This window comes from Phalacrocorax aristotelis, chromosome 6 (assembly GCF_949628215.1).
Source record: "Phalacrocorax aristotelis chromosome 6, bGulAri2.1, whole genome shotgun sequence".
NCBI classification, from domain to species: Eukaryota; Metazoa; Chordata; class Aves; order Suliformes; family Phalacrocoracidae; genus Phalacrocorax; species Phalacrocorax aristotelis.
The window spans coordinates 489,281-506,018 of NC_134281.1; the positions used below are offsets into that span (position 1 = coordinate 489,281).

General features: G+C 41.8%; 2 protein-coding genes across 4 annotated transcripts in view; one reads left to right on the forward strand and one right to left on the reverse strand.

The window, feature by feature from the left end:
* Positions 1-76: 76 nt before the first annotated feature.
* The window catches only part of TMCC1 (transmembrane and coiled-coil domain family 1), a 197,517-nt gene continuing 180,855 nt past the window's right edge, over positions 77-16,738 (forward strand). Inside the window, exons 1-2 of one of the 3 annotated variants that reach the window (XM_075095541.1) lie at positions 77-215; positions 5,167-5,272. The gene's annotated coding sequence lies outside the window, so the exon portion shown is untranslated. Of the gene's footprint in view, positions 216-5,166; positions 5,273-14,530; positions 14,620-16,738 lie in introns of those variants that run through there. The other 2 variants (XM_075095542.1, XM_075095543.1) reach the window with 2 other exon arrangements.
* The window catches only part of TRH (thyrotropin releasing hormone), a 34,629-nt gene continuing 29,677 nt past the window's right edge, over positions 11,787-16,738 (reverse strand). Inside the window, exons 2-3 of the mRNA XM_075095556.1 lie at positions 14,465-14,676; positions 11,787-13,273 (exon numbers count right to left, since the gene is read on the reverse strand). Of these exons, the coding sequence (XP_074951657.1) occupies positions 12,708-13,273; positions 14,465-14,660 (762 nt within the window). The 5' untranslated portion in view covers positions 14,661-14,676 and the 3' untranslated portion in view covers positions 11,787-12,707. The remainder of the gene's footprint in view (positions 13,274-14,464; positions 14,677-16,738) is intronic.

The window sequence follows — 16,738 nt, forward strand, 5'->3', positions numbered from 1 at the left end:
GGGAGGGTGAGGCTCAGCTAAGGCGTGCGCTGACGAGCGCGGAACTATCGATGGAGGGCGTGGTCGGCGGGGCGGTAGCAGGAAGGAGGAGGAGGCGGCGGTAGCGGCGGCCTGAGGGCTCCCCTGAGGGAGGTGTGGCTGCCGCTGCCCCGTTTTCAGCCACCCTGGACTAGGCCCTAGCCAGGGCGCCTGCTGGAGCGTCCCGCGGCTCGCAGGTGTGTATGGGAGAGGCGGTGCGAGGGTGCGGTGACAGCATCCCCTCAGGCGCGGGGCGGGCTGGCCCCTGCTCTGGCCTCCCGCCGCTCCGGCACGTCGCGCCCCGCATCTCCGTCTCGCTGCGGGTGGTGGTGTGCTCTGTTTCTGAGCAGGCTGGGGACAGGGCCGGCGTTGCTAACAGCGACAAGCCTGGTGTTCCCTTTCCCAGCCTGCCGAGTCATTCAAAAGAAAGCGTTCCGAAACTGTAAACCATGGCGCTAGATGACACGGTGCTCAGAGCCACAAACAGAATCCAGGAATCCCATTACTGTTTGCCCTTGCTGCCTGACAAATAGGTGTGTAAATCAATGACAGAAGTTTTTCAATAGCCTCAACTGGTGGAAATCTCTGCTGTCCCACATTCCCCAGTGTACAGAGGAAATAACACAAGTGTGCAACCGTTTTGGAATTTTGGAATTACAGGCTTTTGGAAGCAGAGATTTTCTTGCGTGACAATGCTACTTACACTTGAGTCCTGTCCTTTAAAGGTGGATTTTCACTGTCAATGTCATGCACTTTTATCCTTAAAGTTAAGTCCTTTAAAACCTTTTCAACAGGAATCAGGAGGCGAAGGGGGTCAGTGTTTTCCAAGGCATGAATTAGAACTAGATGCCCAGCTCCTAGGGACTTCAAATCCCAGCTAAATGATATCAGATAGTCCCAGATGGGATAACGGCTTCATCCACAAGCTGGTGCTGGTAGCCATTCAAAATTTTGGTCTCATTCCTGCAATCTGGTCTTTGTGGGCTGACTATTACATGACTGCTCTCAGCACCTTGTCACAACACCAAGGAATTTCACCTAGTTTATATTTATAGCTCCATCATCCTGCAAAAGTATAATGGGAAATCAAAGTCTTAAAACTGAACGGATTTAACCATAGGTGTAAGTGAATGTTATAAACAGACAAACTCTCTAATTTTTCAGATGTACAGTTTCCTGTTAAGAGCCATTATGCTCTGGTTTTCAGAACCATGCAGTCTTGATTCAGTTATGAATAGAGAAACAGGCAGCTGTGGAAATAATGTAGAACCCCAGTTACAGTCACCTTCCTAGTCAGCATGCAAAACACAGACCCAATTTCTCTTTGATATTAAAAACTGGTAAGAGGTCTTATCATGCTGTAAAAGTTGCCCGGTCAGGTCCTCTCCCCGGAGTGCACTCAGGTAAATTATAAGCTGTTAAGCTTTGTTTAGAAGGTATGATTGATTGTTAACACCTTTTTTGACATTTATTTGATAAGTTACGGTGCTGTATTTACCCCAAGGTCTTACGAACCTGAAAGTATTTTTAAGTGTTACCAATTTAATTTTAAAACTTGTAAAGTCCTCAGCCTAGGGACTAGAAATGGAACGAGCAGTATATGTATAGGACAGTACTTAAAGGATGAAAAGAAAAAAATAGAAGTAACCATCTGACTTCTCATACTGCTTTTGTTACATAAAAAGTATATTTCTGGCCTCTTTCAGACTTACCTGGAAGGATTTAACCACACATGGAACAGGCCTGCCAAGGTGTGCTCAATCCTGAGCTGGCAAAGCACTCTAGCATGCACACCTCATCAAAGCTCCTGGGTTTTCTCATTGCATAGGCCTATATTTGGAATTGGGGCTTCAATTAATAAACATCTTCCTTCATTATTGCCATCCTTTACTCTCCTCTTTTTTCCCCTAATGCCAATTTTCTGATCTCTCTTACTGTGTTCCCACCCTAAGAAGGCACCTTTTCGTACAGAAGTTCGTGAGTCTTGAATCCAAGCGGGGTTAGTCTCTTGTGATCTTTCTCAATGGGGAATGGTTATTTGCATCAGTTTCAGGTCCAAGACTTTAAGCCTTGTCTAAACAGGGAAGACCCTGGACCAGTCATTGTGGAATAACAGTTATTCTACATTAGCTCCTATTACTCCTGCTCCTCACGGAGCATCACGTTCCAGCACCCATGTTACAGAAAGAAACAGAGGGGGAAAAAATTTGGGATAGCTACAGCACTTCGAATTTCTGCTTTCCCAGATTCATATTAATTCTGAGAGTGTTCCTTATCGTGACAAATCCTGAGATTAAAAACTGTTGAGTGCAGGAACTACAATATTTGCTTGTTTCTCTAATTTTGGGCATTCAACTACGCTTCTAATAGTAGGTGCATCTGCTTAGTGCTGGAAAATTCAAATTATTACTTCTGTGATACTGCCAGGAGAGTCATTTCAAGCACACACTTCCTTCAAGGAAAGCATTAAGGATGTGGATTATGCTCACAGTTTTGAAGTTGTCTTTAATTCTGTACTATGTGCATTGTCTTTTACAGTTCTGAAAGAAGTCAAAGGAAAGCACTGCAGGCAAGCTTTAAGGGAGCAGTTTGTAAATCCTATTGTATTTCCCTTTGATTCACTAAATGTGAGTTCAGCCCTGAGCCTCCATTTTTTCCCACTTGTTTATGTCTTATTATACTTACCCAGAAGTATCCCTCCATTACCCCATGTATCTGCTCCATCCTTCAGACCGGAAGCTAAGAATTGCATTAGCTTGTCCATAAGGCAACATTTCTTTGCAAAACAGACTGGAAAATCCAGGGTTTAATAGATCCCCATCCCTGATGAGGCACCCATATACTAATCTGAGGGCTTTGTGTGGGGCAGAAGGAAGTTGGTCAGCTGGGGATGTGAAGGAGGTGTTTGCGGTGTAATGTCTGAGGGGGGCAAATCTGGAGCAACACAGGGCACTGTTTTTCCCAATCATGATCCTGTGCTTGGAGGAACAGAGCAGACACCAGCCTGATGCTCAGTGCCTTTGAGGATTCACTTGCTCTGGCATCATCCTCCTTCCCCTGGATTTGCTGGAGCTGGGCTGTTTCCTAGCACTGAGCCATGTTTGTGCCTTGGGAAAGCTCAGGTGGAACCAACTGCCTCTCCCTTTGTCGTTACCTTGCTCCTTTTGCCCAGACCTCTGTTGTGGCCAATGATTTATAACTCACTGAGCCAGTGAAAGAGTGCTCCAGCAATATGAGTGTCTCTAGATGAGCTGCAAGATCTGTGCTTGGATGGGAGAGCAGCGAGTATGAGATGGGTGATAGTGGGGGTAAGTGAAAAAGAAAAGACAAGAGTAGATGCAGGGCTTGTAGGGGCGTTTCTGTAGGCCCAGTTTTCTTGCCTCTGTTTCATGCTTGTGTTTTGTAGGTTTGGTGGGTGTAGAAAAGGGGTAGGTGGGCAATGGAAGATGTGCCTGCCACTAGATGGCACACCAAGCACATCTGAGAGCAACTGAAGACCTGCTGGGGGCCTTTGCAGTGGGTTTCACAGCACATGGGGCTGCTTAGCCATTTGTTTTAAAGGTTTTTCTCCTGCAGCAGGCAGGATAGTCCTACCCGTTGAGCTGTGAGACCCTGATGACTCAGGCAGCTCGGTCCTGTCCTGTTATTCAGAAGTAATAAGAAGTGGGTATAAGGAAAAGTGAGACGGTACTGAAGAGCAAGCTCTATCCTTAAACCTGCCTTTCTCTACAGCTTCAGCAGGTGCTCATTTTCAAAAGGAAAGTCTTAAAGGCTTACTAAAATGGTAAATACAACAATTGAAGTCTAATAGCCTACTGTTGGGACACAAACAACACAGTGAGTATGATTGCCTACAACGAGTTGTGATGAGGATGATAACATGCTAGGATGTGCACTAGAAATCAAACATTTCACTGAATCTTTAGTTAGTTAATTGTGCTCTTTTGCATGCTTTGCATTTGACCACAGACTATGAAAACTCATCTCACCAAATGAATCTTTCTGAATTACTGATAAAACACCATGTTGTGTCAATCACTCTTGAAAAGAGAAATTTTGTTTAACATTTTGAAAGAAAAATGCCATTTGTTTGCATTTTTCTGAATATAAATGGTCTTCAGCACTATCTGAGGAATTAATTTCCCATTAAGTGATGGTACCTGTTTAATATAATTTGGATCTATGTAAGAGTGTTAGACTGTTATTGGGAATCTCTCAGAAGGAATTATAGAAGCAATAATACAAAGTTAGCTTGCCAGATGTAGTGATGTGTTGAATGTGTCCTTTCAGTCCCAAATGGAAATTTGGGCTCCTGTGTCCCTGAGGACCCCATGTCCCTTTACAGGGGCGGAGCATAATCTTGGTTTGTGCTTGTGTAAATGAGAATAGACTTTGGCTGATTGTCACTTAGTCAGGCTCATCAGTTTCCCACCCAGAGAGTGCTTACAAAATGAAAAAATCCAGGTCAGTCTGAAGCAGTCCGGTTTATGCTTCTTCAGAAGTTAGTTGGTCTTCATCAGCTAGTCGCAATAGGAAGAGAGGTATCTGGGGACAAGTTGAACCTTACTGAAATGCTACAGGTGCTGTTGGGGTCTGAATTTGAACCAGTAATGGCTTACCATTGTGAATAAATGTAAAAAAGCAACAGCACTTTGCTACATCAGCACTACTGAAAGCATGGTTGGGCATTGGAACAGGCTGCCCAGAGAGGTGGGGGAGTCACCATCCCTGGAGGTGTTCAAAAAACGTGTAGACCTGGCACTTCAGGGCACAGCTTAGGAGGCCTGGGGGTGTTGGGTTGGCAGCTGGACTTGATGACCTGGGAGGTCTTTTCCAACCTTAATGATTCTATTCTATTAAATTCTTCCTACAACATAAAGTGATCTTTGATTTTAATTTATTTTATAAAACTTTTTTTGTTTGTTTGTTTTGGTGGATCTAAACCAACTTTTTCTGTATTTTTCATTTTGTTCAGAAAACTATAAAATTTTGCATATCGCTGTTCCTTTTAACAAAACTTATATATTCAGTATACTCAAGTTGCTTATTGTAAACATTTTGATACAAACAAATTTGTTTCATTAGTCTGTGTGGAGAGGATAGAAGCTACAGCTCCATGCTAAACCCATGATTTTTCTGTGTTGGCAGACTCATCAATCAAAACTGGCAGCATGATGTTTTGTAAGAGCTGCAGCTGACAAGTTGTTGAGCCCCATTTGTCTGATTTGGCTACTAACTGCTTCAGTATTGGCAGGTCAGTCATCTACACAAGTTTATCTGGTCCCTTAACACTGCTGAGGAATCTGGCATGTTGGTCCTGGGTGCCATGGAATGGCATAATTTTTACATAGAGTAGGTGAATTATAAAGAGGAGAGACAGGAAGATGCAGAATTTCTTTGTGTTTACTTTTAATTTAATGTTTTAACTGTCGGATCCATACATCACAATGTCTAGATTACGTTCAAGGCTCGTTTCAGATTTCAAGCACACCCATATTTGTGTTGTCTCCTATAGCCTCTCTTGTCTTCTTTTTACCCTACAAATTTGTACAGCAACCAATTCCCATCCAGAAAGCAACATGTCTAAAATCAGTAAGTGGAATACCCTCAACGGTAGGTATACAACAGTGAATGATCTGTGGTTTTTTGCAGGGCTGTTGTTGCTGTTTTCCTCAACAACACCTGCATGTTCAAAGAGCTTGCTTTTTGTCTTGACTGCTTTCACTCAGAGAACCTTTCATAAAGTCGTGCTATATTTTTCATTTGTCCTGGCTTTCCTCTCTCCTCCTCCTCCTCATCTCTTTTTACAGTAGCTTCTATGGGCACCCCACACATCAGTACCAGCTGCATCATCAAGAGGGAATTTATGCTGGAACCATATGCTTCTTTGTGAAAATTAGTTTAAAACAGCAATCGTATTTCAGGCAACTTCTTTAAAGCAGGTCACTTACCTTAGTTTTCCCAGTCAGTCTCACATAATCTCACTACCTGAAAGGAGGCTGTAGCGAGGTGGGTGTTGGTCTCTTCTCCCAAGTAACAAGTGAAGGAATGAGAGGAAACAGCCTCAAGGTGCGTCAGGGGAGGTTTAGATTGGATATTAGGAAAAATGTCTTCACTGCAAGAGTGGTCAGGCACTGGCACAGGCTGCCCAGAGAGGTGGGGGAGTCACCGTCCCTGGAGGTATTTAAAAGACACGTAGACACGGCACTTCAGGACATGGTTTAGGAGGCCTGGAGGTGCTGCGTTGACAGTTGGACTTGATGATCCTAGAGGTCTTTTCCAATGTTAATGATTTTATGATTCTATGATTTTCCCTATACCAATCAGCATCATACTCAATTGTATTCAGTTACGATATCCATTAAAGAGAGAAGATGGCAATGAACTAACTTCCTTTGATATGGCAAGTTTGATCCTGGTTTACCTCCATCCCATTCTGCAGGAGTATTTGCATGATTTATTAAGTCCAGATTTTCCCGCTTTCCAATTCATGTGAACGTGAGGAAGGCGCAGTGTATTTTAGCTGTGAGTAAACGAGGAAGGTGTTCCTTCAGCCACTCAACACTTCCTGTGCCAGTGTGTCTCTGAGGTACTGCTTTCTTGTCTGCATCACTGGCTGTCAGTTCAAACCAAAGTGGCTGAAATAAACTCAAGAGCTGTCTTTGCCTTTTGGCTAGGATCATTCCATTATGTTAGTATCCGACACTCCCCATCCCTGTCAGGAACTAATGTCATGCTCCAGCATACCAATGCAATTTGTGATCTAATAAGATTTTGGTTCTGCTTTACCCTCTTTCAGCCTGTGTTCCTTCATCTCATGTAAGCAAAGTGAATTGGCAGATAACTGATAAATGCCCTTTTCTTGGTTTCCTTCTTAGGACTTTTAAGCTGCAGTGGTTTCATCAAGGAAAGCAAACCACAAATGTCTTCACACAGGTCTAAAAGTAATCTCAAGGCAGGTGGATAACTCATTTTTCTCAAGGAACTTCCTATCTGTTTTTATCAGAGGTCTCTGTGTTCAGCCTGAATCCTTCCTCATTACCCTGTAGGTGTGGGGAGTTCACGCTGTTCTTGCTGGGAGAGAAGTGGAACTTCTGCACTGTAATGCAGATAGTCCCTGTATCCATTTCATACAAACAGAATTTCCCTGTCTGCATCTTTTGTGTCATGTCTCTGTACAGCCTAGACCTCACCCAGGTTCATCTTTTCTGTAGGGCTTCTCCACTTGACTGCTTTTGATCATAGTTTTTATTCATAGCAATGTCCGGACTGATGCTTTAAAATTGTAGCTGGCTGTTTAATGTTAACTGAGCGAGTTACCAGGCAAGCAGTGACTTGGCTTCAGTTATGGTGATAATGTTGTTTTCAAACTTTCTCCAACTAACAGTCATTAAAAGTAGTAATAAAGGGGTTTGTTGGGGCCGCATGTCCCTTGGAAACACTCAGCTCATGCTAATTACAGTGGGTTAGCAAACAGGTCAAGGCTGATAAGCATGTGGGAGGGGGCACAGAACAGTAATGGTGAGAGGAGTTGAAAATAGTTGCAGGAAATGTTAATTATACAGCTTGTTCACATCAACTTTCCCCTCCCAGTGAAAACAAAGCTCATTTTGAAGACACTTATAAAAGTTGCTCTTTAGGAATCAAAGTCCCTTATGTCTCAATAACTGGTAGCACACCAGAAATGTAAAACTGCAGCAGAGTAAACAAAGAACTCATCTGTTGTTTCAGTCTCAATTAAAGCTGGAAAAAAGATTTTTGCATGATGCTGGTGCCACATTAGGGCCAGTGCACGGCTTTGCTCTGTGGACCTAATCCAGATTCTGCAGAGGACGAGGGGAGGTTTTTCCACCGACTTCCATGACCTTTGGACCCAGTCTGCTATTGACTTGCTGTCATTCCTGAAAAGCTACAGACCGTCTCACAGACAGGTAGTGCACTTCATCACGGAACTTTGCAACTTAAAGGCCCCGTTCTGCAATTATCAAAATGTGCGAGTACATTTATATGTGTGACTGAGCAAAGCTAGTAACGTGTAGATGTTTGCATAGATGTTGAATTCTAATAAAAGAGGACAGTGAGGGGAAGGTATACAATAAATATAAGAGGAGGAGAGATGTGCAATTAAAAAATTCTTACCGTATAGCTAGTAGTATATATCTGTGTAGTTCATGTTGCTAAGAGATTGAACTGTATTTACTATTCAAAGAAGCAGAGCATTATAGTATAGAAGCTGGTTCTTTTCTGGTTAGTACCTTAGCCAAACTCCAGAGCCAAGAGGTTTTTAGGGTGTAGGCAAATCTGACAGATACTTAAGTACTTGTGCTTATGTATGTTTCATGGTCACAAAACTGTCAAATCATAAATGGCAGGTGGTCCTCTGAGAATGATGCCTCTAGGAGGAGGAATGTTGTACTGGAATGGTGGTATGTCTGCAACACTGTGGAAGACAGAAAGAAATTAATTAAGAGAGGTGAAATTTTCTTGCAGATAATGAGAGAAAATGTACTTTCAACCAAAACAAAAATCTGGACAAATTTTATTGGCAAGATTGAAGTTTTGAGTAACTTAAAAGAAAAAAAAGTCGGAGAACACTTACAATATGTAATCTTTTTCCCCAATGAAAACCTTCTCTTCCATTTTCTTGAGTGACCATCTTTTATGCAAGTAATAGAATGACTGAATAATTTTCTCCACTGAAAGTAAATGCTACCTTTTGAAAGTTTTAAAGGGAAAATTTAATATAAAGTGGAGATTTTTGTTCCCTTTTTGTAAATGGTCTTATATTTCAAAAAATGCATGGGATTAAATAAGGTTATCAGATCCCTACCAGGTGCAAGTTCTAACCTACCTGCAAAATTAGAGTTCGGTAATTAATTTCACTCTTTCCTAGGTTGCATTTGTAGCTCTATCTCCAAGTTTTTTCAGACATAATGTAGCTCCATGAGCCATATTTAGCATAATAATAATAATCATGTATGTGCAGGAACCCCAGGATTAAAGAGAACTACAACTAGCTATAGTTAGACAAATATCTGTGGAAGGTTAAAAGCATCCTACTTCATCCTCTTGGGATTTCTGTCAGGGCTGACACTTTTCTGGCTACTTGGCAATGACGGTTGCAGTTTTTATGGTGCCTCAGTAGCAGATTTTCTGGCTCTTTTGACTCTTCTATACATGAGAAATATGACACAGAAAGTTGTCCTGTATTCAGTTCTGTTTCCAGGGACATCCCCTTTGAGTTTCCATGATTTTCAAACCCAGGGCACTGACAGAAGGTCAGGGCTTTTGGCTCATGCTTCAGCCTCCAAATTACTCTGTTCATGGACACGTGAGGCCAGCATCAGGACCCGTAGATGTGTGTTTCTGAATGGAACTGCCTGTCTTGTCCTTTAAACGGGCTACTGGCCTACACAACTTGGAAGGGGATCCTTCACATGTGGTCCCACCCCTGTCCAGGAATCCCTGAGAGTGTTCTTGTCATTTTCCAGAGCTCTTCTGCTGGAGTAACAAAGTTTGTTTGTTTGTTTGTTTGTTTTAATGTAATTGAAATGGGTCAGAGGTCTCCCAGTATCTGCTTACATTATGCCTCTTCCAGCCAGGCAACTGCATTTTCAGCAGCTCCAAACTGAGGCAAATTTTTAAAACTGCATAATAATAATGATGATGTAATAAATCTGATTTACTGTAAAGTGCTGTCAGCTCAGGCATGGCTTTTACAAAAAAGAAAAAAAACCCCACAAACCACAAAAAATCCCAACAAAGCAAAAGAACTCAAAACCAATAGGAATAATTACTTAAAAAATTATAGTAGTGACAGCCTTTCTTTTAAACAGATTACTAGCTCCTGGCAGAACTTGCCATGTCTGAAAATACTGGAGCACTCAGAACCTAAAATACAGAAGATGAAAAAATTAGACTTACCTAAAATCAGTTGTGCTAGCTTTTCACTGGCCACGCTTTTAAATAAGTTATTGATTTATTGATAATAAAGTGCATCTGAGATTTATTCAGAATGGTAGATTTTACAGATTTAGCCTAATAGGATGCTGGGTTGCATCAACAAGGGCATCACCAGCAGAGAGAAAGAAGTCATTATCCCACTCTACTCAGCGCTGGTCAGGCCGCACCTGGAGTGCTGTGTACAGTTCTGGTCCCCGCTGTACAAAAAGGATGTGGACAGGCTGTAAAGGGTCCAGAGAAGGGCCACCAAGATGATCAAAGGCCTGGGAAGCTGCCATACAAGGACAGGCTGGGAGGCTCGGAGGGGATCTCATCACCATGTACCGGTACTTAAGGGGTAGCTACAAAGAAGGGGAGACTCCCGTTTTACACGGAGTCACAAGGAGAGGACAAGGGGGAAGGGACACAAGTTGCTCTTGCGGAGATTCCGATTGGGAAGTGGTTGACTCGGCCACATTGGACACTTTCAAGGGTCGGCTGGACAGGGTGCTGGGCCATCTTTTCTAGACTGTGCTCCTCCTAGAAAAGGTTGGACGAGATGATCCCTGAGGTCCCTTCCCACCTGTGATTCTGTGATAATAGCTTGAACCACCTGTTTGTAGCTGCACATTAAAAACTTTGACCTTGGGCTTTCATGCTTCTCCCCCTTCCCCACCTTGGCTTTCTTGCAGCAGCCACAGCAGCATTCTTGACTTGCAGAAACTGTGATGCATTTTTGCTGTTGCCCATGTTTACCCACTTGGTAATTTTTTCTTTCCTGTTCTTTATTTATTTTGGACATTTTATAGCAAGTGGTGGTGGTCTTGTGTAGTAGTGTTTCCTGAGGTTTAAGAAGTGTTTATTCATTGCTGGAAATGGTATATGAAATGGTATTCTTTAGAGTAATCTTTTTTTCCCTTGCAAAATGAAAACTGGACATTTTGAAAGGCATCATATATAGAAAGTGTGCTGAAGGAATTTGAAGTGTATAGAATGTTCCCAGCTACCTCCTCTGAGGATTTTTTCAGCACCTGTTAATTAGAAAATCCCTGTCAATAGAAGAGGTCTGCCAGTTGTCACATATATTAAAGAGCATATTATCTCCAAAGTTAGAAATTGTTTGATAGACCATGTTAAGTGTTGATCAGCCTGGGAACATCTAACTTCAGTGAAGCTTGCTGAGGTGATTAATTATCCTTCTTCAGGGTAACTAAACCATATGGCAAAACTAACTCATATAACTGAGGAAGCGCTCTGGGGCACTGAATAGGGAAACAATCATGCCTAAAAGGAACACTCAAGGCACTTAATGTGTCTTGATGGTATTGAGAAGGATGAATGTCAGTGGAAAATATACTCATTTGCTTATAAAAAATAACGTTCTAGTGAAATATTGACATGATCTAACCTTTTTGAATGTACAAGAAGTGATATGAATAACTCAATGCACTCAATAACTGTGCATTAGTTGCAAAAATCAGTAAATCTATTGTTTAGGCCTGTGAACAGGAAATTTGACTTCTAGTAAAGTTCCCTGTGAACTAGGTGACAAGGTTGCTGTGGTTTTAGCCCAGATGCATAAATTTGTGTCATACAGGTAGAAGATTTAAAAAGGGAATCTATCTATATGCAAATGATCCTTCCACTTCAGTAGCAAAACAGTTTTACATATAAATATGTGCTGACCACCAGCATGCAGAAAGATTGTGCCTAGAAAAATACCCTTTGATGTTAATTTATTTATTGTTATTAGTTTGGGATGGTCTTATGTTTTTTACTCTTTTACAGTATGTTTGCATAACCAATAAGGACACCCAGAGTTGACTCTTTATGTTTATTGTATTGTTCATATCAAATAAACACTTTGGGAATCTGACCACGGAAAGTAAAAGCATTTCACTGAGAGGAGAGAAACCAGAAATCCTTACTGGAAGAAAATGATGTCTGCTTGATTCATTTTTAACTGTCTGAGGAGAAGGCATGATTTCAAGTGGCATGACTGCAATGTGGACACAGCAGGGCGGGAGTTCTAGTATGGGGTGTAAGCAGTCAGGTTCACAACTTGCGGTTGAGATGCTCTGGGATTCATTAACCCTTTATGCAGCCTTTTAGATGAAAAGGATTTTTATGTGTCAGTTCCAAGTCAAACTATCTAGTCAGTCATCTAATCTGTTCCAGCTGGAACAGTTCCTATCTCTGTTAGTGCTTACTGTCTGGACAGACTGTAGTGTGCAAGGGTTCAGGCCTCATTAATGTATCATTTAGAATTAAAAACCTATTCAATTTCAATTTGAAATAGTTGGCACGTCTTGTTCTTTTTTTGTCCCTCTCTATTAATGTACTGATTTCACTGACATGAGAGGAAGCCATATAATTATTCCACTTTAGTAACATCAGAACAGGTATTTAAGAGCCTGTTTTAGTCATTTGGGAACAGAAAATTGGACATACATGGTGGGATTATTCTGGGGTCTGGGCCTATAGGGAAATGAGCACTCTTAACTTCCTAAAGTGGGGGAGTTGAAGACTCTCAGTACTTGCCTGTCCCATTCACCTGGGTCCTTTACTTCCTTTACTTTAAGTAAGCCATTCAGTTAAATGGAAACATTAACGCAGTGAAAGAGAGGTGCAGAGGTCAGCAGCAGAAAGCCAAAAGGGAACGAACAGAATTTTTTAGTGATCTGGCAGTTTACTTCACCAAATGCAAATGATACACAATTGTTTTCTCATTCCTCTGTTTCACTGTCCTATGCTGATCTCTTTCCTGGGTGCTGACGTTTTTTTTCTACCCTGTCTCTGCTACCATTTTCTACTAAATCAAGCAACAAGCTGCCTTTGTTACAGGTGAAGGGCTCCTGAAAGTTGCAGGGGCCTGCATCATCTGGGCTGTCAGAATTCCAGTGCCTTTTTCCAGGGTGCTGGCGTTTCTCACCATATTGGTCATTTAGGTCTACCTCATCATTCCAGCCTCCTTTGCTAGGATGCTGGCGCTTGTACATCGGATACCTTCTGCCCGGATGCTGTCTTTTGGATAACTCATTCAAGTAGGTTAGCTGTGCACTAGGGATGTCAGCATACTGATCCAACAATGACCTTCTGCCAGGATACTGTTGCTTTTTCAGCTCCAGATAGCCGTCAAGGTCATCTTTTATCTCTCTTTTCCCTGGATGCTGCCTCTTCTGAATGTCTCCATAAGAGGTGTCTTCCTCAGCGTCTCTTTTTCCAGGATGCTGTCTCTTCTCCAGGTCACTTAAGTACTTTTTCCCAGGGTGTTGTCTTTTGGAAAGCCATTCTGCCAGAGGTGCATTTGATTCTGTTCAAGGAAAAGAATAATGTTAATGGGCCCCCATAATCCTCACTAAGGAAGTTGAAATGGGAATTTGTGGGATTCTACAGTGCAGGATCATAATCTGTTGCTCATTATGCCAATTTAATTGCACAATTAACTGTATAGTCTTGAATTTGATCTCTCTGGATGGCATCTGCCAAAACAGTTCTGGCATGTTTTTAGCAAGAATGGATTGAATCCTTAGGAACTAGCTGCAGCCAAACGGGAAGACATGCAATGACAAAGCCTAATGTGTTGATTCAAGTAAATGTGTCAGATTCAGGTAAATGGAGATGAGTAAAAGATGCTGAGCAGCTGGAAGAAATCAGCTGCAGAAGCTGGGTATGGGGAAGAGCTGGAAGTCAGCATGAGACGGGGAAAGGATAGGGCTGAGATACAAGTAGAAGCAGGGATGTGGACATTTGAAATCCAGCTCAGTATTTCCAGCTACCACTGGAGCTACCACTCTATTAGTATCTATTACTCATGTATCTCAGGTCTTGGATCGACATGACCAACTCTCAGTATTCATGTGAAGAGGGACGGAGGCTTTTTCTATGGGCGCCTGGGGAAAGCTCCTCTTTCTACTGTGAAAGGGCTCTGTGCTCCTTGTTGGTGACAGGCACCTATGTGCTGCTTCTTGCAGTCCCCGAGTCTGATTTGCTTCCACTGCTGTGACTAGTGAGAGCAGAGCATCTGCAAAGCCAGGAAGCAGCAGACACTAGAGCAGCCTCTGCATTCCCAGCCGCAGAAAAGCCCACCTCTGTGAGGGTGTAGAAAGTAGTGGGCTGAGGTAGTAGGTGAATGGCAGCACTCCCACCTCCAGTTAACATTGGGTACAGGGTCCACAACTGGGGAATATCCTCCACATGCCCTGTTAGAACTTCCCTAGGGAAGGACTTGCCAGACAGGCAAGTTTTCTGTGACAGGCTTCTACCTTTGTATGCAGTAGCTGCTTACTGATGGAACAGCATTGCCTAAGAAGGGACATCTTGGAGAAGAGCGAGCCTTTCAAGAACTCTGTGTCAGTGTGTTGCAGCAGACCTCCTACCCTTCCCCTCCCCTTAGAGTAATAAATATATACATTAGAACCTGGGAACTAGACATTGCATCTAATGATCTCAGCCAAGTACTATGTCGCTTTCACCACATGGATGTCCCCAGTGTTATATATACCTTTATTCATCTCTTCGTCCTTTTCAGCTTTCTTGAGGACAGACTGAAGAATGAGGCTTTCAGATCTCTGCAGGATGTCATCCAGGGGACTTCTTCCCATGGTCTCACTTCCCACTGGAAGGGGCTGCCCCCCGTTGCGGCAAACACCACATAAGGTCAGGCAGAGGAGTAGCAGTGGCATCTGAATAGATGGCATTATGGGACAGGGGTTCCTGTAATTTCCATGGGACAGAAAACAACAGGGGAGGAGGATGGAGCAAACAAACCTAGCAGTAACAGCAACATTTCCAGACACTGAAAAAGAAACATGGCACTGCTGTAGGGACTGAAGTCTCTTATGAGGGTCCTTCTTCATTTCAGTTACTAACCTCTCAGTTTATTTTATATTCTTCAAAGAATCTGTAAATTCTTCATAAGCAAAACCAGGCACTTGTTCATTTTCCTGGCAGAATAAATATGAACATTTTAAACACCTAAGTTCCTGATGCACAGATAGTTCTGAAAGCCAGTGATTTTGCTGTGCCTTCTGCCAAGAGGCAAGAATAATTTCCCTCTTGAATTCTGTGTTAACTGTTGCCCTACATGAGGTACACACACATATACCTGCACTAACAACCTCCACCGGGCAATTCCTTTTGCTAAGGGATCATTTTAAAATAATACTGGGATTTGCAGCACTTCCATTCCACCTTTAGTTAAAGCCCAACTTTAATAGTTCATTAGTTTTTTAATATCTCTTTCTATACGTTTAAAGTAGCCATGTGTCTGTGTATTTGCAAATATAATAAGATAGCTATGCTCTGTTGGCCGGAGAGATTTTTTGCATTGGTGAAGTACCTCATATTTTTTTCAGAGGCATAATAATAATCATATCATAATGTTACATCTTGTCCAGATAACAAGTATTTTTCTATTTCTTCTAGCTAGCACTGGAATTCCTAATGTACTTATTATGTATTTATTTTCCAGTAAGCAGAGTTCCTTCAGTAGAATGCAGTACATCTTTAATACTAGTATAGCAGTCATTTAGCTTACTTATATCTTCAGAACATTAAAGAAATGCACAATTTCATGAAGTTTGACATATTTTTAGAATAGAGAATGAGCTTATTACCTCTCTTATTAGCAGGTTTCTATCACTTCTGATGAAGTCCTTGGATAACAGCCCTAAGAATATCACATAGGCTACTTGGCTCAGAGCAGTCTTTAGAAGGAAAGTTAGAATCAGCTAAAAAGGAAATTACTTGGTAAATTACCTGGTTTGTAGTTTCAGATTTTTGCTTGATGCATCTGCCAAGAGATTGTTTACTCCTTTAAAGCTGTTTGCACATCTGAGCTTCAAAGTTACCCTTTTTCTGCTACAGACACACACAGTAACCAATAGAACTGTTGCTAAGTTCTCTTTGGATTGCTTGCGTCTCCGTACTTATACTGTACTGCCTCTGAACCCTTTATGCAAATAGCTCTGAGGTAATTTAGGTGATGTATTGGTTTTTTTTTTAAATGATGTCAGAGATCTGCATTTTGAATAAGTTTTGAAACTCTGATAGTTATTTGCTGGCCTCTGTATATCCATGTTTGACTCCCAGAAATTGCTATTTTTCCATTCTTTAAAGTGATTATACAGAAAAGGAGGTTTTTCTTTGCTTAACAAAAAGAAGCTTGTGTATCCTCTTTTGAGCAAGCACTCTGGAGTAAATGCAGAGAGGTAGGTAATTCATTAAGCTAAGGGGGAAAAACAATGAAAAAAATGTAATGGCTTATGTTTAAAAAAGTGTGTACCATGGGTTCTTATTCTGAAGGACACTACACAGCTGTTGGCTCACAATTCCGTATTTTCTTGGCATAGGCTTCCACAAACAATACATTAGAATATGGGGTGCAGAGCACTAGATATTGAAACACAGTTATGTTGCTGCTATGTGCTTCAAAAAGCATTATACTGTTGTAACTAGAAATAAGACTCCATCTCTCTAACCCACCTGTCTATTTAAGATATTCTTCCACACAGTACTACTAAAACCAGATCATGCAGGGGGCACAGATAAAGAGCTAGTGATTCTTTGATAATGTTATTGATCCTGATGACAATATGTAGGACTAAAACTGCAGAATGGATTGCTCACAGAACTGAAGCAGTTCAGGATTCTTTTATTGTTACTATGTGGAAGGTTTCAACTAAGAGAAGTCAATGTTTTTCTGCTTTCCCATTTACTACCATCGCCACAAACACAAAACCACCTTTGTTTGTCCTTCTCATCACTGCCATCAAAA